General features: G+C 43.9%; 1 protein-coding gene across 1 annotated transcript in view; it reads left to right on the top strand.

The window, feature by feature from the left end:
- Nucleotides 1-23,628, top strand: part of PLEKHG7 (pleckstrin homology and RhoGEF domain containing G7) — a 62,020-nt gene that overhangs the window by 8,041 nt on the left and 30,351 nt on the right. Inside the window, 6 exon segments of the mRNA XM_041737982.1 lie at nt 6,875-6,906; nt 6,908-6,996; nt 10,180-10,220; nt 12,111-12,115; nt 12,793-12,857; nt 21,824-22,005. Coding sequence (XP_041593916.1) covers nt 6,875-6,906; nt 6,908-6,996; nt 10,180-10,220; nt 12,111-12,115; nt 12,793-12,857; nt 21,824-22,005 — 414 coding nt within the window.

The raw sequence follows: 23,628 nt of genomic DNA, 5'->3' as shown, positions 1-23,628 counted from the left end.
GAGAGTAGGAGCGACGAGTACCAGCAGCGGCCCTGGGACCCAGAATCCATGTGTATTTGGTGACTGTCACTAACTAACAGCGTTGGGTATGCCCCACAGTAACGAGACTCCATAAGCTGCCTCTGTTCTGTGTTGAAACCGACTTGCCAGGGATGAGTGATGCAAACTTGTCAACAAACTTGCTGTTTGTTCACTTACATTCATGAAGGGGCCACTAGGTAGCAGGCCCTGGGCCCTGACCTACAGGCTCCCCATCCTTGCTGCCTTCTCTGGATTCTAGAAAATGGGACATTTGGTAGAAAGTGGAACTAAAGATTACAGTTGCACATGCAAAAGAAAGTTCCCAATAATCCTTTGAGACTACTAATGGAAAAATATGTCCCAGATTTCACCGAGAGGGCGACAATTCCGTAACTGGAAAGTTTGCCATTTCTCTGTTGATTATTTTAAAAGGGGATTTTTTTTTTTAAGACTGTTGCTGATTCTTAGTTTGCTCTTCTTATATAACCAACCCATAGTTGCGAGCAAGCATTCCAAATTACACTGTATCGCCTGCATAGACTAAAACACTGTGGTTCTTAAAATAGAATCCCTACCTTTTCTAGTCTCACAACTGCTGGAAAGCCACCTGCTGGAAAAGGTATATTTACCACGAATTTGACTGTCAGGCAAGGACTATCACATCTGAAAAATGAGGCCTCATGAGCTTGTCTGACAGGAAACCACCTGGCATCATTCATAGCAGGGTGAAGACTTAGATAATGCCTTACCCAAATTATTGTACTGTCAATAAGATTTTGACTCCTTTGAGACACACATGTCACTGTAGGACAGTTGCTAACCCCCATAATCTCTAGCATTTTTCATTATTTTCCTTTAAAATGTGCATCCAGGGATTAAAAGCCTTGGTTTAAGCCCACTGCAAAAAAAAAAAAAAAAAAAAAATGCAAATGATGCATTAGTCATATTTCTAAAGGAGGAGCTTTAATTATTCATCTTCAAACATTTCTGCCAAGATAAAGGTCACCATATAATTACTGCTCCCACCCACTGGCCACTGGCAGGGAAATTGATAGCAATGCTCCTAAATTCTTGATTCATAGATCACCAAAGACAGAAAGGGTCTCACCTGGAGTTGTCTTCCACATAAGGAAATTGAGTCCCAGGGAAGTGACATGCCAAGATGAAATGTAATAAAGGTCAGAGTTGGGAATCGGGGTCATAAGTGGAGCGCCCCTGCCACTCACTTGTACTGCCCCCTTTATTAGTTTCCTATGGCTGCTGTAATAAATGGCCACCAACCAGGTGGCTTAACACACAGAGATTTACGCTCTCATAGTTCTAGAGGCCCGAAATCCAAAATCGAGGAACTATCAGAGCTGTACTAATTCCAAAGTTTCTAGGTGAGGACCTTCCCTTGCTTCCTCAAGGTCTTCCTTCACTGTGGTTGCATTTAATCTCTGCCTCTGTCCTCAAACAACCTTCTCTACTTTCTGTGCCTCTTCCTGAGGTGTCAATGGATTTGGGGCGCACCCAGGTAAGCCAGAATAATGTCATCTCAAGCTCTTTCACTTACTGACATCTGCAAAAAGACTTACCCAAATAAGATCCTATGCACAGGTTCTAGGGAATAGGACATGAACCCATCTTTCTAGGAGCTTCCATTCAACCCACTCCACTTCCTCTTCTACCCAAAGCAGTCACTGTCATTATATCAATCTTAAAACAACAAGCAAACTTAGTGCTCCCACATGGTCTGTAGTATCTTTTCTCCCTATTCATGTCTTATTAGAGACAGACTTGCATACTCGAACTTGCAATTCTGTCTCTGTCACTCAGCAGCCATGCAACCTTAAGTCAGTTGTTTATATAGCCTTCTCGTTGCTGCGGTTTTCTTGGCTCTGTAATGACAGCAGTGATTTCCACTTTATGGGATGTTTGTGAAAATCTGTATGATAATGCATGTTAAAGTATTCTGGTGGTAAGTGCCAGCTGATTTTAAATGATAAAATATTTACCAAGACCCATCTATCCCTTACCACGTGTATACATTTGAGGTCCATGGGGGAGACACGTTTCCACCAGCCAAAAACGTTTCTGGCACCAACATGGAAGAGAAAGCTCATTGTTGAGTGTTGACACACGGGTGTGTGGCCTTCTCAGCAGTGGGGGGAGAATTCTCTGGATTCTCTACATTGTTGCTGTCCCAGGCCACACCACGGACATTTGGACCTTCAGCGAGGACAGAATAAGGAGACATTCTGGTACCAGGGAGGAGACAAGGTTATTCCAACAACTATGGGACTACTCTCTTCAAATATGACTGCCTGGAGCAATGCAACTCAGGGTTAGTGTGGTTGTGTTTGGGTTTAGGAATGGGGATGGAGAGGGACGGGCAGGAGGAGGCTGGCAAGCCCAAGCGGGCTGCGGAATCTGGGTCAGGTCTTGTCCACTGAGAACCTCTCAGGTCCAGAATTTTGTTCTGAAGCAAATAGGCAAAATAGCCAAGCATCAAACCAGCAAACAAAGAAGAAAAATGCATTTCTCAAGGATATTTGTTTAGTTGTGCTTTTCCAAACAAATAAAGGCAGCATGAAGTTATACTGTGTTTATACAGAGACAGTGGGTTGCCAGCCACACCCCAAACACTTTTGCATTTATAGTTAGTCCATATCCTAGCTTAACCTCCCTCTGAGAAATATAGGTATAAGAAACTTCTCTCCCCACCCCCCACACGGGATGCCACCGCCCTTCACATGTACCATTTTGTTTAGGGAAGGGAAATAAAAAAAGTCTGTATTACGGTAATTGCTTCCAGTAGATAATCAGTCCAGAACTAGACACAAGGATCCTGCACGCATGCCATTTTTTTATAAGAACTAATTACATTTGGAAGAGCAGAAATAATCATTGCAACCATTTGCATTAATGTCATTAATCCAGTGATCTGAATGAGCCTGGCGACACAGACATGGGGTTCTTTCCAGAGTGCCCAGAAATCTAGTCCACTGCCAGGCACGGGAGATGCAGGGCAGGTGTTCTCTACCAATTCATGTCTCTTCATGTCACTATATGCACATGATCTTCCTTACTGCTTCCCTGGGTCTTCATATCATCAAAACTGTGATACTTGATATTTTAATTAATCCATACCTTCTTATGAACATAAAAATGTCATGTCCACAAGATTCTGTTATGCCCTTCCAGGGCCTTGCCCACCTTTCTGGAATGAGAATCACTGGGTTTTTAACATGAAAGCAACAGAGCCAAAGTCAAGACTCAAACCTTGTGCCAGCCATTGTCTTCCCTCTGCTCCATACAAACAAATTGAACTCCAAAACCTGGCCTATGTGCCCCTCAAATGGATGCCTCATGTCAGGTCATAAGGGGGTAGGGAAATAAGAAGATAAGGGTAAAGGAAATGGATAGAATAATTTAACCACCTCTAACGAGGGGGGGGACTGGTACTGCATGTTGCTAGATTGTAAATGCATGTGATTATTTACAACTTAGAATGCAAAAGCACCTTCATTTGAGGACTGTCCATATATCATTCTATAGGTCAACTTGCCTATTCCTATAAGAAGCTTATTCGAATACCAGCTCTATGTCTAGTGCTAGGCGAGCTGCTTAGGTTCTATACTATGTGAGACACAGTATGAGTCTTCAATGAAATTATTATAGAATAGAAAGACAAGGTGGGGGTGGAAGTGGGAGGGAGAGAGAAAGAGAGAGAGAGAGAGGAAATGGCTCTTGCTGTGTGAATCAGAGCAGACTTCCGAAGGAAGAGTGTCCAAGTTGGAATTTAGAGATGAATGGGAGTTTGCCAAGCAAAGTGAAGGTAGGCAGGCAGATGGGAACTACCTGAGCCAAGGCATGGAGACGCAAAGTACAGAGTAGCTTTTAAAGAACAGTGAGCAACTTGCTATTATCACCAAAGGACACATTCTGTGGGAATTCGCATCAGGAACTGACAGTGATGACTCTGGGCATGTGAGGGTTTGGTTATGGTTTCATCTACTTAGCAAATGTTTATTGAGCTCTTACTAAACAGAGGGATTTACAACAGGAGCTAGGAACTTAGGGTAAGGGAGGAGATGAGACAAATCTGCAAAACTACCTTGTAAAGTAAGATACTCCTCACAAGAGAGGACAACATTAGAAGGATGTTTCATTCATTTATGTGCATCAAGAACGATGGATTAAATACCAAATGAGCACCAACCACATCAAGAAATAACACAAGTTTCTTGCACTGAAGGAGCTGGCAATCTAGTGGAGTGAACAGATACATAAATAGAACATTATATCATAGCATATTCAATAATCAACGTAATAGCATTTATTGACTGCTTACTAAATTCCAGACACTGATCTAAATGCTTTCTATTGATTAACTTCGATCATCCTCATGCAATAGGTAAGTATCATTATTGTCTACATTTCACAAATGGCAACGTCAGGTGCGGAGAGGTCATTAACTTAATTGATCACAGCTAAGATTATAATCCAGACAATTTGACTCCGCATTCTCAACCATCACTCCGGAGAACTATGGACATACGGGAGATAAGCCAGGCTAGATGTGCCCTCGGAGGACTAGTCCTTCTGTTTCCCCAGTAGCTGTACCCTCTCTGAGGTCTCCAGGGAATACAAAGATAGCTTACCGAATCTCAGGAAACTACAAAATACTAACACTTACCAGATTGTGAAACATCTAGAGTTCAAGCTCAAGGGTAAACCTTTCCCCCAGAACCCAATGAGGTTAACATTTCTCATTGTATTGTTGTAATTTTTCTAGTCCCCATCCAATTCAGGCCCATCTATCGCCTTAAATCCCAACTCTCTTATTAGATGCCTGTAGGGTCTTTCTCAAAAGAAGTATAAATTTGATGGGGAAGCCACTAACATTTCTTTTCAGGGGTCCTCTTGTAGGCCCCCAGTATTTTATGTTATCTAATGGTTTTTTAATAGGACTGTGAAAAGTCCTGGCTGGATTTGCATGCAATTCATTTCTCATGTGTCAGTCTCAATATTCTCTACCCAATGAAACTGGAATATATCTCCATTCAAATTACTGTAACTTTTCCATTTCCTACCTAATTCAGCCCTCTCTATCCTCATAACCACCACAAGCATTGGGTTGGCAAATAGCAAGACGGGGAGAGTTATAAGAAGTTGTAACACTCTAATGATCTTATTATGAAACCTCATCATAAATAGGCAGTAAAAAAAAGAAAAGTCACAAGATGTCAGAATGCCAAAATATGACCTTTTTCTTACAAAAGGAAGTCCAGGATGGGGAGATCTGCGTGAGTTAGGATAGTATTTGCCTGTAGATGACAAAATTCAACTAGAATAACCTAAACAAGTAAAGAGTATTTCCTTTTTTTTTTTTTTTTTTTTTTTTTTTTTTAGAGAAAGAGAGAGAGAGAAAGAGAACAACAAGGAGGTTGGGGGAGGAAAGGTAGAGGGAAAGGGAAAGAGAGAAAGAATATTAAGCAGGATCTATGCTCAGAGCCCAATGTGGAGCTCGATCTCAGGACCCTGAGATCATGACCTGAGCTGAAATCAAGAGTCGGTCACTTAACCGACTGAGCCACCCAAGCACCCTGTAAAAGGGAATTCCTCTTGTAATAATAAGCAGAGCCCAGGCCAGAGCAGATGTCAGCAGCCCGACAGGCTCCTTGAGTTTTTCTGTCCTGATGTTATCTTTGCAACACCTCTGGTATCCTTTCAGATATCAAGGTATATTCCAGATAACAAGGAGGGCAAAGACCAAAAAGGAAGAAACTAGTCCACTAGGCCCCCTCAAGAAAGTGTTTCCAGAAGCCACATCCAGCAGCTCCTGTTTGAAGCTCATTGCTACATTTGAGTCACATGGCCCCTGCTAGCTGCAGTCAGAGCAAATGAGTGTGTTAATTCCGCACCTGCGTGAGTGAGTGAAGCAGGGTTTTCATAGCCAGAAAAATGGAAAGCCCACATATTGGGTCAGCAGCCAGCAGGGTCTGCAACATTACACTAAAGTTTTCCAGCGAAAATAATAACGAGAGAGAAGAGCAGAGAAAGGGCAAATCAAAGTGGGTTTTAAAATTCAAGGGAACGCAGATAATTAAATAAATATCAGCCTAAATTTATTTAAGTATTTTCCCTTTTAAATTACTTACCAGATGATCCATGGCACTAATCTCACAAGATGGGTGGGAGTTAGACAGGCTTGGGGAGGGCGAAGCATTGCCAGCTAAGCCACCAAAGTGTGAGCTGTTTTGTGTCGAGATTATGATCCATTCCCTGTTTCCAGAAAATAAATTGCAAAGTAAGAAATAACCAGGAAAATAAAGGGTTATCTGTGTATCTTAATAACATGTTTGTCGGGTACCAGATGAAGAGCCACTGAACCATCAGCATCGGGTATCAGATGAAGAGCCATTTGAAGCCAGGAGGGACCAGGTCACACATACGTTTTGGGCAGCTCGGATTGCAAGGGATGCTGGGGGCTGCATCACAGATCCTACTCACCTCTGATCCCTGTGTGCCTCACTGGAACATAATTTACACTGCTGTGTTCAAGGACTTTCTCCTGGTATCCTTCAGGGTCAGAACACTTCAGGTATGTGTGTGTTGCCATTTCCAGGTGAGCTCCCCCATTTGAGGGTTAGTCAATAGCATGAACAGTCAATAAGTTTCAAGAGGTGTTGAGGAGGGGTGTGGGTGTCCTCACAGCCCTCCTAGGCCTGGAGCCTGGCGTGGCGTCCTTGTAAGAAAGCAGGCATTAATCAGGCTGCTAGCAGTCACTTCCCCGTGCCCAGAGGTCTACCCGAGGACCCTCTACGTGCCAGCTCTAAGATCTCACTTTCCACCTCTTGACTACCAGTTCCTCGAGTGTAGGAGGAGTTTTGTGGTACTCCCCAGGGCTGGAGGTGCTCCCTGGAGCCCTTGTGGTGTTGGAGGGAGCTGCCGATTACTTGGGCCACCCACTTGTGCTACTGAATTCAGGTCCTATTCACTCAGCCTTCTTGCATTGCATGCCTGCTACAGGATAGCTATCATAACGAGGAGGGGAGGAGGTCGTCAAAATATTTAGTAACTAGTAAAACGTGCACTAACCAGCTCGAACCAATGTCTCACCAGTTGGGACAGGCACCAGTCATGAATTACTAGAGCCAACTCAATACCAGTCTTGGAATTGGGCACTACCTCACAGAGTTGGAGAAAGTATGGGCCTTCTCTCAAAAGCTCTTCTTGTCAAATAATTTACCCCACGTCTAGAACCTGGAACAGGTCCACTGGAGGCGGTCATCATCATGGAGCAGAATGCTCTCTTTGTGCTGGGGGGCAGCTCCCCCATCATTGCTGTAACATCACCCCCACCTGACTCCTAGCCTTCAGGGTGGTGGCATGTGGAGGCAGAGGTCTTGGTGACAACAGATTCCTGCTAGAGCAGATTAGAGAGAGGCAGCTCCAGGGCTAAATCTGCATCTTCACCTCACTCGTGAAAGGTAAGAATAACTGTGCTATTCTGGGTACAACCTCCATGATTCTGAGGGTGAAGTTTGAAAGCTAAAGATTATCCTTCTGGTAGTTTTTTAAAAGACTAAAAAAAAAAAAAAAAAAGATTGATCGATTGATTTGAAAGAGAGAGAGAGAGAGCATGAGCAAGAAGGGCAGAGGGAGAAGGGGAGAGAGAATCTAGAGCAGACTCCCTGTTGAGCGTAGAGCCTGACGTGGGGCTCCATCCCAGGATCCTGAGACGGTGACCTGAGCCTAAATCAAGAGTCAGACGCTCAGTCAACTGCACCACCCAGGCACCTTCTTCTGGTCATTTTTAAACTGGTTTTGTTTTTTTAGCAGAGCCATTTTTGCAAAACTGTCCTTGTTTGGAAATCCAATCCAGGGGGTGGAAGCTGGGGTAGGCCCCGCAGTCTCACCATCCCCAGAAGCCCTGGACCCTGAGCATCCTAGCTAGGAAACCACCAAGTGCACTCCTCATTCACAAAAGGGGGAAAGTGAGACTCAGAAAGAAGTGACTCAACCACCGTGCTAACTGGTTCAAGTCAGACAAATGGACTCTAGGCTTTTGACCACTAGCCCTGGCGGGGCTAGCAAGGCACTTGCAGGGGCAGCTGCAGGTTCTGTGTATGGGGTCCGGAAGCCACGAGTGAATAAATCACAGCTAACATTTGTTAGCTCCTCAGTCTTCAGGGATCCCTTTCACCCCCACTGTCTCACTGATACAACAATCCAAATGAATACCTACCATCTCCTAGGACGTAATAACCCAAGTGAACCAACCCAGAGGAATTAAGTGATCTACTCAAGGACAGGCCCCTAGAAACTAGAGCTTCCTCTGAACACAGCATAACCTTGATAGAAGTTAGTTAGTACATGTTTAGAGCAAATGTCATGTTTCCCAAAGGCTGGTGGTCCCAGAGCAGGAGCTTCGGTATTAACCTGGGAAATTGTCAGGAATGCAAGTTTGAGGCCCACCCCAGACCTTTTAAATTAGAAAGTTTAGGAGTGGAGCCCCTAAAACAGCAATTTTTTTTTTTTTAACAAGCCTTCCAGGTGATGCTGATGACAACTAAAGTTTGAGAACCCCCATGCTAAGGAACAAGGTCGTATTTCTATCTCCCCTACAGTCCTACGGCTGCCCTGCGTTGGAGGAGCCCTCAAGAGAGCTGGTGGGAGATGTGCCCTTCCTGTGGGACCTGGGACCTGAGCAGTAATTGGCTCTGCCTGCATGTATGTCAGGAAGGAGCCCGGGAAAGTCTGCACCAGGCCCGGTGCTTCTAAATCCTACTAAGTATTCTTTGTCACATGCCTAGCATCATGGTAAATACCACATAGTAAAAGACGCGCAACATCCTGCACCTTACCTCTCTTCATCTCCTTCTGAAGAATAGATTTTGAACAGATTCCCCAAGTCCCAAAATCATGGTGCACGCGGTGCTTCCCAAGCTTTGATGTGCAAATGCATCACCTAAAGATACTGTTGGAATAGAGATTCCGACTCAGCAAAAGTGAATATTTAATACAGATAATAAGATTGTGGGTTCAGTAAAGACTTTAAATCTCCTTCTGAATGCTTGCGAATCTTTCCCAAGGCCCTAAACTTATCCCCAAAGTTAGAAAAGCAGAGAGAAATTGCTAAGACCAGAGACCCCAATTATTGCAGTTCAAATTGGACATAATAATTTACCACCAGGCATTTGGGGGCTGAGCACCGTGAAAGCTGATTTGTCCCTAAGGGAGATTGCACCTAATATCCCCTTTAAAAAGATCAATAGGGTGGTCAGAACCGGCGGGATAATCAGCTAGACAGTTGCCTTTCAGGGTTTCAGGAGGAAAAGTCCCTGGAGCACATCCTTTGTAGTAAGTGCTGCTTGGGTAATTGCTTTCATTTGATGGGAGTGCTCTGCACAATCTCCTGATGAATTTAATAGAAAGGAGATAGACCCAGAAGACATCGTGTTATATATTGAGCCACGAGACCAGTTCATCTAAACCTGAGAGACAATTCCCAGATTTTTCTGACTAGCATTACAAGTTGATGCAAACGCCATTAAAAAAAAAAAAAATCAAGAGGCCCTAATCTAATCTCTGCTTCCTGAGAATCCCCAGAAATGTGTTACTGGATAATGACTTTCTTCACAACTTAAAGAAACTCCCAAGGACTGTTCGGAGGGTAGCCAATAGCAACGAAAAGCCCCAGAATAGAGATGGGTAACACGTGTTGATGGCCCCCCTATTTCCAGGGCTTGCCTAACCACACCTGGGGATTATCATCACAATCTCCACGTATCAAGTTGGGTCATTGCAGATGCTGGCCTGCCTTCCGGTAGCCCAGTGTGACCACGACATTCTGTCTTAAAGGATTTACTGGACTTCTTTATCATATTTTATAAATTTCTCTCCAACTGATGGGGGAAAGAAAGCTAAACAATTCTCTAATTGGGAAGCAGGACGATATCACCTCGAGGTAGCAATGGGATGCCAACTTTTAGGTTGTGATGTTGCTTTATTTGCTCATCTGCATAAATATAAATATTCATTCTGTGATACTCCAGAGGAGCACTAAAGCAAGATAAATTCTGTTGGGCTCATTTGCGTCAAGCCCTGTAATGATCTGTCACCAGTTACTTGAAATATTCATGTATTTTCTTTCATTTCACTCAGCAGAATCCAAAAAGCCAAGATGGCCTTTCTCCAAGAGACAGGTGGTGAGTGTTGTGCATTGTCATGTTTGCTTTAAGAAAGCCTCAGTAGCTGAGGAAGTGAGAGATGGCTGAAGAGCCCCTTCATCCCACTTTATCTTTGCGTGATGGCAGATGGCACATGGAGTTTAAACAATATCATCACATCCACGGCAGTGGCTGCCAAACATGCCAAATGATGCCGTTGCGTGTAGCGGAACGTGCTGATTGCCAGTGGGTAATGAGCTCTGCAAAAAAACAAGCAATGCTAGCATTGTGATGCTTGACAACTGCACATTTATAACCTGAGCAGCCTAGGAGGCGGCTCACTCGTTGAACTTGCACAAGGGTATGCCCGGTTTGCAGTCGGTGCCGTGCGCATTGGGAACACTGAAAAATTAATGAGATATTATGGAAGCGAATTCCACAAATACACATCTATTTCTGGGAAAGCCAGTTGGACTTGTCCTAGTAGGTTTTTAAAATTCATTCTTGGTTCCATCCATTATTGAAGGGTTATAAATCGAAAGCGGTGATCCTTGATTCTTTACCACCTAGGACAAGAGTTGGCGGCCAGCCGGCCTTCCCAGTGGGCACGCTTCACTGCTGTCTACACACCTGCAGCCGGCGGAGCAGTAGGGCCTCCTGGGTAGTGGCTGTGCCCAATTCTAGTACAAAAGTCTGCCCACATGGCCTCCAATCACTTTGTCATCTGTGGATACACACACATTGATTTTTTTTTTTTTTTTAAGTCCTGTAGCTAAATCCAAAGCCCTCTGAGGTTCCAGTCTATGCTGCTCTAATTACTGTTCTGTAACCTTGACCGGATGAATCACCCTCCCTCGGCTTTGAGTCCTTCCCTCTAGAGGGCGGTGTGGTAATGGACCAGCCTCAGAAGGGGATCCTGATGAGTAAATCAAACAATGTTTGTGGAGCTTGCCACAGAGTGGGACATGCGGTAAACATGGCAATCTGTCCTGACCATAGTGTTGGTAGTATTACTTTAATTAGGATCTGGAGGGGATCCCTGGGTGACTCAGCGGTTTAGTGCCACCTTCAGCCCAGGGTGTGATCCCAGGGTCCTGGAATCAAGTCCCACATCAGGCTCCCTGCATGGAGCCTGCTTCTCCTGCTGCCTGTGTCTCTGCCTCTCTCTGTGTGTGTCTCTCATGAATAAATAAATAAAATCTTTTTTAAAAAATAAAAATAATTAGGATCTGGAAAACTATTTGTTCTCTTTTTTTTTTTTTTTTTTTTTTTTTTTTTTTTTTTATTTGTTCTCATAACTGAATGCGTGGGTGACTCTCACATAATTTTTTTCAAGCATAAAAAAAAAAAAAACTCATATAAGTGTCTTAGCTTGGACTGCTGTAACAAACTACCAATGACTAGAAGCCTAAATAACAAATACTTATTTCTGGAGGCTGGGGAAGTTCAAGATCAAGGGGGCAGCATTGTTGGGTTATGGTGAAGGCTCTCCTCCTGGCTTGTAGGTGGCCACCTTCTCGCTGCACCCTCACATGGCTGAGAGGGAGCACATTACTGTCTCTTCTTCTTTGTATAAGGGCCTAGATCCCAACGTGGGGGCCCCACCCCCATGATCTCCTCTAAACGTGCTTACCTCCCAAAGGCCCCATCTCCAAATACCATCACATTTAGGGGTTAGAGCTCTAGCATATGAATTTGGGGAGGATACAAACATTCAGTTTGTAGGGACACAGTCTAAACATTACAAATGTTTAGATTCAAATCATAAACTACCAGTACAATTGTGACACCGTCGTCATCAACAATGACATGAGATGTTGCTCACCAGTCACTCTCATTTTGTCCCTGTTTAGAGACTCGATTTGATTATTTTCCTGACAGATCTGAGACTGCTTTGCCTGGGCTCTTTCATCATATAAATGGGAGCAGGGAGAGTTACCAGGCAGGTGTGAGGTCCCAGGAGAAGGGGCATCTCCCACCAGCTTTCCTCCAGAGGAAGGAAGCTGTAAGAGCTGCCAAGGAGATAGAATGTGCTATCAGAAGGGAAAAACTTACCTAAGGAGGGGATACCCCTACAAGCACACTCTTATAAGATGACCCATCTATTTTTAGATTTTAGTAGCTCTATTATTCCTCCTAAAGAAGCAACATGTCCCACATGTGCTGGGTGACTGTATGTGCTAAGACACCAAGATGCCCATCACCAACTCATAATTGAGAAGGTTCGACTGGCATGTAAATTAGAAGAAAAAATGTGCTGAATAACTTGCACAGTGTTGGAGGTGGGTAGGCAGCGGTGGAGAATAATTAGTGGAATGACAAAACGTTTCAGCAAATGTTCTCAGTAATGAAAGGAAATTCATTTCTTGAAGGCTCATTCTCAAAAGGATACAATATTTCCTCCCTTTAAAATCAACCTGTCTACTTGCTTCTTCATCTTTTGAGCCTTATGTATCACCTAATTCACATCTATATAAATGATAATCCACAGGAATATAATAAACATGCTGCTACATTGTAATGTCTTTCCCCAATCTATTACAGATTTTTCCTTTCTTACCATCCTTCCTTCTCTCCTTCATTTCTTCCCAACCATCAGTTACAATATTAGGGATAAAAGCAAGCACATACGAGATGTTTCCAATGACCAGGCACCGATTCTGTTACATGCATTCCTATTCGTGCATGTCAGGGTTTACACATGTTGATTCATTAATTATTCCAACAACCCATCCAGGTCGGTAATGCTACTGTCCCCATTTTGCAAATGGGTAAGCCAAGGCTCAGAGAGGTGGATTGGCTTCTTGAGGTCACATGGCTCTTATATGGTAAAATGGGGCCTTGTCCCCAGGGGTCCCACCGTCTGGCTCTGGTCTCAGTTCTGACATTGCCCCGCTTCTCCGCATGACCATCCCGGACAAGCTTCTTTCCTTTCTCTCATCAGAGCTCTCAAAAGTCTTCCCCGTTCTCACCAATTCAATGCCATCTTTGTCAACCACTCCAAAACGTATATATCCACGTATGGCCATTTTGCTGTAGTTCCATGGCACCAGTGGCCACTGCAAACTCCATCCCCTCTACCTCTTAAGAGTTATTCAGTTTGAGACTCTAGAACTAACCTTGGCTTATTCCTTTTCTTTGTCCTGTATACCCTTTCAAATATACTTCGAATGCTTCTCATTGCGTCTCCTAGCCAATGCCACCATAGCAGAAGCAATAAGGCCTTGGAAAATGGGTCTTACTCTAAAGACTTAATGTGACCTCTGGAAGGACTGTCCCCTCCCTCCTCACTGGTATGTCCACAGAGCACTTTGGTCAGGAGGTTGGTCAGACCCGTGGAAAGTAACAGTGAGTGCCCCTCAAGAGAGAGGGCTGGCGCCCACTTTCCCATAGCCCCAACACTGTTTCTATTGTCTCAGCTTCTTTATTTTCTAACTGGCTGCTGATTTTTAAAATTTCCACAACATGCACTCGCTATGGTTTCAGACATCAACAAAAAGCATATGTCCCAATTGCTGTAGGAGGTCTCCAGCTGGCTGCAAGATTCCTTTGCTACCGTGGAAGCTAATGAGCTTCTAACAGATTCCTTTCTCCAGTGCCATAACCCTACCAGAAATACCAGCCACAGCCCTTGAGCACATTCTAAAACTATTATATAGGTCTCCTTTCAGATACACAGGGAACCATCTAACCACAGCAGCAGGAAACCCATGCCTTCTCTTGCTTATAACCTGTCAAGTTGAGTAACTTCCAGCAAACTGCTTGGATCCACTGTCCAGCACCATGCATCAGGCCTGGGGCTATAGAACAAGTTAAAAAATTATCTGTGATAAACACGTATTTGAAATGCAGCCAAGTTGACTTTAGAAAGCCTCCCACATTGTTATGAGAGTTTCTTCCTGGTGAAATGAGCTCTTTCAGTGGCAATTCATGATCTTTCAGCAGAATACTGAATGAGTCAAAAAAAAAAGTGAAAAGGTCACACCATATTAAGTTTAAAAACCAAGTTACAAAAGGATGTGTAAGTACAACGCCGTTAAAAATTACTTATAAATACGATCAGAAAAATGTTTTCAGCAGTTATCTAGGCATAGAGAATATCAGTAACTTCGATTTTGTGCTTTTCTTTGTTTCTCAAATTTTCTGCAATAACTTTGTAATCAGATTTTTTTTTAAGATTTTATTTATTTATTCATGAGAGACACAGAGAGAGAGGCAGGGAAACAGGCAGAGGGAGAAGCAGGCTCCCCGTAAGGAGCCTGATGTGGGGCTCCATCCCAGGACCCGGGGATCATGCCCTGAGCCAAAGGCAGACAGACGCTCAACCACTGAGCAACCCAGGTCCCCCTGTAATCAGATTTTTAAAACTAATATTATTAAAAATAAAAATTACAACAAAAATAAGTGAGCGGTCCCATTCTAATGAAACCAGAGTTTCTAGAATATTCTGGTATTCTGTGGCAGAGAATTATCATGTTGGGCAGCCTTTACCACTCAAGGCTTTATTTAGTGAGGACTGCTAAGTGAGGACTTGAGCTAACACACTTGAGGCACCTCTGATGCTAACATGCTGTGATCCAGTATTTGGAAAAGTTAGGATGGAGAAGGACATTCCATCACCCCAGGGTGGGTGCTAGACCACAGTTAGTACCTGACTGTCCTGAGCCTTGGATTTGTGTCTTTTCTCAGGTAAAACAAGATCTTTGGACTAGACATCCTGGCTTCTGTCCTCTGGGTCTAATACTCTGTGGTTCTGTGGGTCAAACTATGGCTCAGAAATGGCTTTTCACAAAATGTGCATGCAGTCTGTTCCCATACATCCTAGAGAATGAAGTGGAACATACTGAGGCTGCTAAAGCTGTGTCCTTAAAGAGTGCATGCTTGAAATACCCGTTTCTAATGATCTTTAAGTAGGGCCAAGACAATCCTAAGCACTATCCCATCTGGAAGGCTCTCTGTCCTCAGGGCCTGTGAGCTCCATGGCCCCAAGGTAGCTCATACCTTGTTTGCTGCCACAGCAGGCCTTCTTTTTGTTGTTGTTGTTGTTGTTGTTGCTGGTGTAGTCATTATTTTAAGTTGTCAAATTATTGCCTTGTTCATAATACGAGCAGAATGTAGGAGACAGAACCCGGCTGGCTCTCTCTGTTGCACACTGAAACCTAGGAAAGCTATTTTATCTTAACAAAGCCACGGCCATAAGAACACTTGGGGGACCAGAAAGCCCCATGCAAAATGTCAAAAGTTGCTACCATTATTCACCTCTCTGGGTCTTTTTTGATGAAACAACTTCTAAAGATCTCTTTAAATGTTAAAACCCATATTTCATGATTCTTCAAAAGTTAATTTCACAATTGCACTGCTGAGGATTTACCCCAAAGATACAGATGCAGTGAAACAGTGGGCCACATGCATTCTGATGTTTATAGCAGCAATGTCCACAATAGCCAAACTGTGGAAGGAGCTTCAGTGTCCATCGAAAGACGAATGGATAAAGAAGCTGTGGTCTATGTATACAATGGAATATTCCTCAGCCATTAGAAACGACAAATACCCACCATTTGCTTTGACATAGATGGACCTGTAGGGTATTTTTTAATAAATTAATTTTTTATTGGTGTTCAATTTATCAACATACAAAATAACACCCAGTGCTCATCCCGTCAAGTGCCCCCCTCAGTGCCCGTCGCCCATTGACCCCCACCCTCCGTCCTCCTCCCCTTCGACTACGCCTAGTTCGTTTCCCAGAGTCTTTATGGTCTGTCTCCCATTCTGATATTTCCCACACATTTCTTCTCCCTTCCCTTATACTTCTTTTCACTATTATTTATATTACCCAAATGAATGAGAACATACAACGTTTGTCCTTCTCCGATTGACTTACTTCACTCAGCATAATACCCTCCAGTTCCATCCGCGTTGAAGCAAATGGTGGGTATTTGTAGTTTCTAATGGCTGAGTAATATTCCATTGTATACATAGACCACATCTTCTTTATCCATTCATCTTTCGATGGACACCGAGGCTGCTTCCAGTATGGCTATTGTGGACATTGCTGCTATAAACATTGGGGTGCAGGTGTCCCTGCGTTTCATTGCATCTGAATCTTTGGGGTAAATCCCCAACAGCGCAATTGCTGGGTCGTAGGGCAGGTCTATTTTTAACTCTTTGAGGAACCTCCACACAGTTTTCCAGAGTGGCTGCACCAGTTCACATTCCCACCAACAGTGTAAGAGGGTTCCCTTTTCTCCGCATCCTCTCCAACATTTGTGGTTTCCTGCCTTGTTAATTTTCCCCATTCTCACTGGTGTGAGGTGGTATCTCATTGTGGTTTTGATTTGTATTTCCCTGATGGCAAGTGATGCAGAGCATTTTCTCATGTGTGTCTTGGCCATGTCCATGTCTTCCTCTGTGAGATTTCTCTTCATGTCTTTTGCCCATTTCATGATTGGATTGTTTGTTTCTTTGGTGTTGAGTTTAATAAGTTCTTTATAGATCTTGGAAACTAGCCCTTTATCTGATACATCATTTGCAAATATCTTCTCCCATTCTGTAGGTTGTCTTTTAGTTTTGTTGACTGTATCCTTTGCTGTGCAAAAGCTTCTTATCTTGATGAAGTCCCAATAGTTCATTTTTGCTTTTGTTTCTTTTGCCTTTGTGGATGTATCTTGCAAGAAGTTACTGTGGCCAAGTTCAAAAAGGATGTTGCCTGTGTTCTCCTCTAGGATTTTGATGGAATCTTGTCTCACATTTAGATCTTTCATCCATTTTGAGTTTATCTTTGTGTATGGTGCAAGAGAGTGGTTTAGTTTCATTCTTCTGCATGTGGATGTCCAATTTTCCCAGCACCATTTATTGAAGAGACTGTCTTTCTTCCAATGGATAGTCTTTCCTCCTTTATCGAATATTAGTTGACCATAAAGTTCAGGGTCCACTTCTGGGTTCTCTATTCTGTTCCATTGATCTATGTGTCTGTTTTTGTGCCAGTACCACACTGTCTTGATGACCACAGCTTTGTAGTACAACCTGAAATCTGGCATTGTGATGCCCCAGCTATGGTTTTCTTTTTTAAAATTCCCCTGGCTATTCGGGGTCTTTTCTGATTCCACACAAATCTTAAAATAATTTGTTCTAACTCTGTGAAGAAAGTCCATGGTATTTTGATAGGGATTGCATTAAACGTGTAAATTGCCCTGGGTAACATTGACATTTTCACAATATTAATTCTGCCAATCCATGAGCATGGAATATTTTTCCATCTCTTTGTGTCTTCCTCAATTTCTTTCAGAAGTGTTCTATAGTTTTTAGGGTATAGATCCTTTACCTCTTTGGTTAGGTTTATTCCTAGGTATCTTATGCTTTTGGGTGCAATTGTAAATGGGATTGACTCCTTAATTTCTCTTTCTTCAGTCTCATTGTTAGTGTATAGAAATGCCATTGATTTCTGGGCATTGATTTTGTATCCTGCCACGCTACCAAATTGCTGTATGAGTTCTAGCAATTGTGGGGTGGAGGCTTTTGGGTTTTCTATGTAGAGTATCATGTCATCGGCAAAGAGGGAGAGTTTGACTTCTTCTTTGCCAATTTGAATGCCTTTAATGTCTTTTTGTTGTCTTATTGCTGAGGCTAGGACTTCCAGTACTATGTTGAATAGCAGTGGTGAGAGTGGACATCCCTGTCTTGTTCCTGATCTTAGGGGAAAGGCTCCCAGTGCTTCCCCATTGAGAAGGATATTTGCTGTGGGCTTTTCATAGGTGGCCTTTAAGATGTTGAGGAATGTTCCCTCTATCCCTACACTCTGAAGAGTTTTGATCAGGAATGGATGCTGTATTTTGTCAAATGCTTTCTCTGCATCTAATGAGAGGATCATATGCTTCTTGGTTTTTCTCTTGCTGATATGATGATAAAACAATCACACTGATTGTTTTATGAGTGTTGAACCAGCCTTGTGTCCCGGGGATAAATCCTACTTGGTCATGGTGAATAATTTTCTTAATGTGTGGTTGGATCCTATTGGCTAGTATCTTGTTGAGAATTTTTGCATCCATGTTCATCAGGGATATTGGTCTCTAATTCTCCTTTTTGGTGGAGTCTTTGTCTGGTTTTGGAATTAAGGTGATGCTGGCCTCATAGAACGAATTTGGAAGTACTCCATCTCTTTCTATCTTTCCAAATAGCTTTAGTAGAATAGGTATGGTTTCTTCTTTAAACGTATTATTATCTAAGTGTATTATTATCTAAGTATTTCTTCACTTTGGTTATTAATTGGTTTAAATATTTGGCAGCTCCCACATTCGGGGCATATATATTAAGGATTGTTAAGTCCTCTTGTTGGATAGATCCTTTAAGTATGAGATAGTGTCCCCCTTCATCTCTCACTACAGTCTTCGGGGTAAATTTTAGTTTATCTGATATAAGGATGGCAACCCCTGCTTTCTTTTGAGAACCATTTGAATGGTAAATGGGTCTCCAACCTTTTATTTTCAGGTTGTAGGTGTCCTCCTGTCTAAAATGAGTCTCTTGTAGACAGCAAATAGATGGGTCCTGCTTTTTTATCCAGTCTGAAACCCTGCGCCTTTTGATGGGGTGATTAAGCCCATTCACTTTCAGAGTTACTATCGAAAGATATGAGTTTAGTGTCATCATGATATCTATTCAGTCCTTGTTTTTGTGGATTGTTCCACTAAACTTCTTCTTAAAGGGGAATTTTAAGAGTCCCCCTTAAAATTTCTTGCAGAGCTGGTTTGGAGGTCACATATTCTTTCCGTTCCTGCCTGTCTTGGAAGCTCTTTATCTCTCCTTCCATTTTGATTCTTTTTTTTTTTTTATTTTAAATTTATGATAGAGAGAGGGAGAGAGAGAGACAGAGACAGAGACAAAGACATAGGCAGTGGGAGAAGCAGGCTCCATGCCCCAGGAGCCCAATGTGGGATTCGATCCAGGGTCTCCAGGATCGTGCCCTGGGCCAAAGGCAGGCGCCAAACCTCTGTGCCACCCAGGGATCCCTCTCCTTCCATTTTGAATGAGAGCCTTGCTGGATAAAGTATTCTTGGTTGCATGTTCTTCTCATTTAGGACCCTGAATATACCCTGCCAGCCCTTTCTGGCCTGCCAGGTCTCTGTGGAGAGGTCTGCTGTTACCCTAATACTCCTCCCCATAAAAGTCAGGGATTTCTTGTCTCTTGCTTCTTTAAGGATCTTCTCTTTATCTTTGGAATTTGCAAGCTTAACTACTAGATGTCGAGGTGTTTAACGGTTTTTATTGATTTTGGCGGGGGGGGGATCTCTCTATTTCCTGGATCTGGATGCCTGTTTCCCTTCCCAGATTAGGAAAGTTTCAGCTAGGATTTGTTCAAATACATATTCTGGCCCTCTGGCCCTTTTGGCGCCCTCGGGAACCCCAATTAAAGGTAGGTTTTTCTTCCTCAGGCTGTCATTTATTTCCCTTAATCTGTCCTCATGGTCTTTTAATTGTCTGTCTCTTTTTTCCTCAGTTTCCCTCTTTGCCATCAACTTGTCTTCTATGTCACTCACTCGTTCTTCCACCTCGTTAACCCTCGTCGTTAGGACTTCTAGTTTGGATTGCATCTCATTCAATTGATTTTTAATTTCTGCCTGATTGGATCTAAATTCTGCAGTCATGAAGTCTCTTGAGTCCTTTATGCTTCTTTCTAGAGCCACCAGTAGCTGTATAATAGTGCTTCTGAATTGGCTTTCTGACATTGAATTGTAATCCAGATTTTGTAACTCTGTGGGAACGAGGACTGTTTCTGATTCTTTCTTTTGAGGTGAGGTTTTCCTTCTAGTCATTTTGCTCAGTGCAGAGTGGCCAAAAACAAGTTGTATTGGGAAAAGGAGAAAAAGAGAGGAGAGAAAGAAGGAAAGAAAAGAGAAAAAGAAAAAAGGAAAAAAAAGAAGAAAAAGAGAAAAAGAAAGAAAGGGAAAAAAGGGTGGAGAAGCAATCAGAAATCAAAAAGAAAAAAAAAACAAAAACAAAAAACACCGGGGAGTATCTTCTGATTCTGTATACTTCAAGTCCCTTGACTTCCCCTGGAACTGGTCCGTCTAGCTGGTCTTCTGGGGGAGGGGCCTGTTGTGCTGATTTTCAGGTGTTAGCACCTGGGGGAGCTGCTCTGCCCCCTGCCTGGTGCAGGGCTCAGTGGGGGTTGTTTACCCCGTGAGGCCCCAGGAGGAACAACCCCAGTGGCGGCGGCAGCTCTGGAGCCCTGGAGTCAGCCCCCGCAGTAACTCCGGGGCTCTCCGTCTGCAGGGCCTGGAGGCTCCGGGGTGGGGCCGCTGATCTGCTCAGCTCGGGGTAGGAGCGTCCTCGCTGTCCTGGGCCCTCCCGGCCTCTGCCTGTCCCGGGGGAGGCCGGATCCTGGGCTGTGTCCCGGTGCCCTGTGCTCCTGGGGCCTGCGCTGTTGGATTCGCGCTCCCGCCCCGCAGCCCCCTCCGTGGAGCCGCCGCCTGAGCCCCTCCGAGCTGCTCCGGGTCCCGCCGTGCGCGCTGCAGCCCTTAGGGAGCTCGGCGCATCTCCCCGGGGCAGGTCCCTGTAATTGTCCCAGGGAGCCCGAGGGCATCCCCGCCCTCCTGGGTCCTGCCTCTAACTCCCTGCAAGGCCTTTCCGCCCGGGAAGGTCGGTGCAGCTCCTGCTCCTCCGGGACGGGGCTCTCCTGTCCTGGGGACACTCGCCCCGGCCTCAGCCCAGCTCCTCGTGGGGCCCCTCCCCCTTGGAGGCCTTTTGTGTCTTTATTTCTTTTTCCCCGTCTTCCTACCTTGATAGAAGCGCGAACTCTTCTCACTGTAGCGTTCCAGCTGTTCTCTCTTTAAATCTCAGGCCGAATTCGTAGATTTTCAGGATGATTTGAAGGTTATCTAGGTAATTTGGTGGGGACAGGTGATTTGGGGACCCTACTCTTCTGCCATCTTGCCCCTCCTCCAGACCTGTAGGGCATTATGCTGAGTGAAATAAGTCAATCAGAGAAGGACAAATATTATATGGTCTCATTCATTTGGGGAATATAAAAAATAGTGAAAGGGAATAAAGGGGAAAGGAGAAAAAATGAGTGGGAAATATCAAAAAGGGAGACAGAACATGAGAGACTCCTAACTCTGGGAAAGAACAAGGGGTGGTAGAAAGGGAGGTGGATGGGGGGCGGGGGTCACTGGGTGACAGGCACTGAGGGGGGCACTTGATGGGATGAGCATTGGGTGTTATGCTATATGTTGGCAAATTGAACCCCAATAAAAAATTAAAAATTAAAAAAGTTAATTTCAACAAGCATTGCCAGTGGAACCTGGATTAGACTGCCCAGTTCTGGGTTTGGGGTTCTTTGAGGATAGTCTTGTTTTGTTTGTAATACACTGAGAAGTACTCATGAAATTCAGAAGTGTCATTCAAAACATCGATTTGGATTTCTTCTCATTTTAAACGAAAAACAATGTATGTAAACTGTGCAGCCCATGCTTGGCATCAAGTACAATTGGCATCTCAAAGGCACAGGGACTTATTTCTAACTTATATGTAAGTTCTGTCGTTTGAGTAGCTTGAGAAGCCACTAGTGAGAGGGATGCCAAGGGCCTGCAGTGGGAGACATGGTTTTGGGAATGGCCTATTCCTGCCATTCTGCAAGCCAGTTCACCGGGGTGGACATGGTTTGTTCTCTCTTTCCTCCCACATTCATGGTGAAACCTGGAACGAAGTCCTGGAAACCCATCAAAAACTTCCCACCGACCAATTAGACTTGAGAAAGCATCAAGAGGCCGTGGGAGAGCTCTTCACAAGTGAATGCACTTCTTTCTTGGGCCATTTATTAGTTCTTAAGACTGTGATGCTGGCTCTCAGTTTTGTAGTAGATGGAAAATATTAATTTGATTCTCTGAGGATTCATGGTCCCCTCCATGCTTAAAAAAAATGAAATTGGGGGAAGGGTCTCTTCTTTCAGGGGATCTTAAGAAAATTGCATGTATTGTTCATTTTTGTTTATCTACTACTGAGCTGGTTCTTCGTTCTTTTTTAAAAACATGGTCTCGCAGGCACAGATGCCCGGGGCAACCATTCCCGGTGTGCAGTGGGGTTGGATGACACAGCATATTCCTGGCATCTCCCGGGAGCTGGTGCCCCTGAGGTGGTGTGAGGCTGCAGCCCTGATCCAGGGCAGTTCTGGGCAGAGAATTCCCTCCAGGAAGAACCACGGGGCAAAGAATGGGAAGGGAGCAGTGGCCTTCCAAGGCCATAGGGAGCAGGAGCCACCTCACCACAGGGATGCCTCTGCCCATAAGGCTTTTGAGCTCTGGCCACACTCTTACACAGGAACAACACTGTGTGGGGAGACATGGGTTCAAGCTCTGGATCTGCCTATGACTTTGACCTTCAGAAAGTCTAGTCCTCCATTTCCTAAACCAGGGGTTGGCAGACATTTCCGTAAAGGTCCAGACAGTAGATATTTTGGGCTTTGCAGGCCATGTGGTCCTTATTGCAACTACTTAGCTCTTCAGCCACAGAGCCAAAGAAGCTGCAATAGATAATTAGTAAAAAAAAAAAAAAAAAAAAAAAAGAGAGAGAGAGAGAGAGAAGAAAGAAGAGAAAAGAAAAGAAAGAAAAGAAGAAAAGAAAAGAAAGAAAAAATAAATAATGTGCATGGCTGTATTACATTAAAATATTATTTGGGTAGTAGTCTTGGTTGATCACACAGGCTGTCATTTAACAACCCCTGGGCTAAGCTATAAAAGAGGGATGACAATCCCATCTCCAGCTATCTCATAACGTCCCATCACTGTGATGACCACATTGGTTTTCTTCAAAATCTAACCAGTCCTATACAAATGTCAGTTAATATCTTCTATAAGTAATATTGATTGTGTCGGTCACAATGTTAAGTACTTTACCAGCAAAATTTAAACCACAAAGACACTCAGGAAATTGAGATTTAGAGATGATACGTATCAGGATATGTAAAAAGAGTTTAAGTGATACAGGATGTTAGTGGCTCATGTGGGTGTACAGTCCACAGATGGGAGAGAGTTCAAGGTTGGTTCGACCAAGGGACTCAAAACCAAGGACAGAATTTTTTTTTCCATCTCTTATCCCTGCCTTCCAGGGCATCACCCTCATCCTATGTTGTAGTCACAGAGTGGCTGCTGTCCTTGAGGCGAGAGAGAGAGAGAGATCACAGCCAAAGTCTTGATTTTCATTCCAGTTAGACTGGCTTCAGTCACATGCCCTCTCCTGAACCAACTACTCTGATAAGGAAAGAAAGTGCTAATTGGTCTAAGGCAATCAAGACCCATCCCTAGGAGTGAGGCCATCTTGATACATGGCACATGCAAGGCATGGGGAAGATTAGACACTGAACTGAAAAGTAGAAGGTACAAGGGAAAGGGAGTACTGAAGCTGGGTGGTAGCCAATAGATGTTCACTATGGGGCACTAACCCCTGGCCTATATGTTAC

Source organism: Vulpes lagopus, chromosome 23, assembly GCF_018345385.1.
Source record: "Vulpes lagopus strain Blue_001 chromosome 23, ASM1834538v1, whole genome shotgun sequence".
Classification (NCBI taxonomy): Eukaryota; Metazoa; Chordata; class Mammalia; order Carnivora; family Canidae; genus Vulpes; species Vulpes lagopus.
This window is presented reverse-complemented; position numbering and strand designations above follow the sequence as displayed.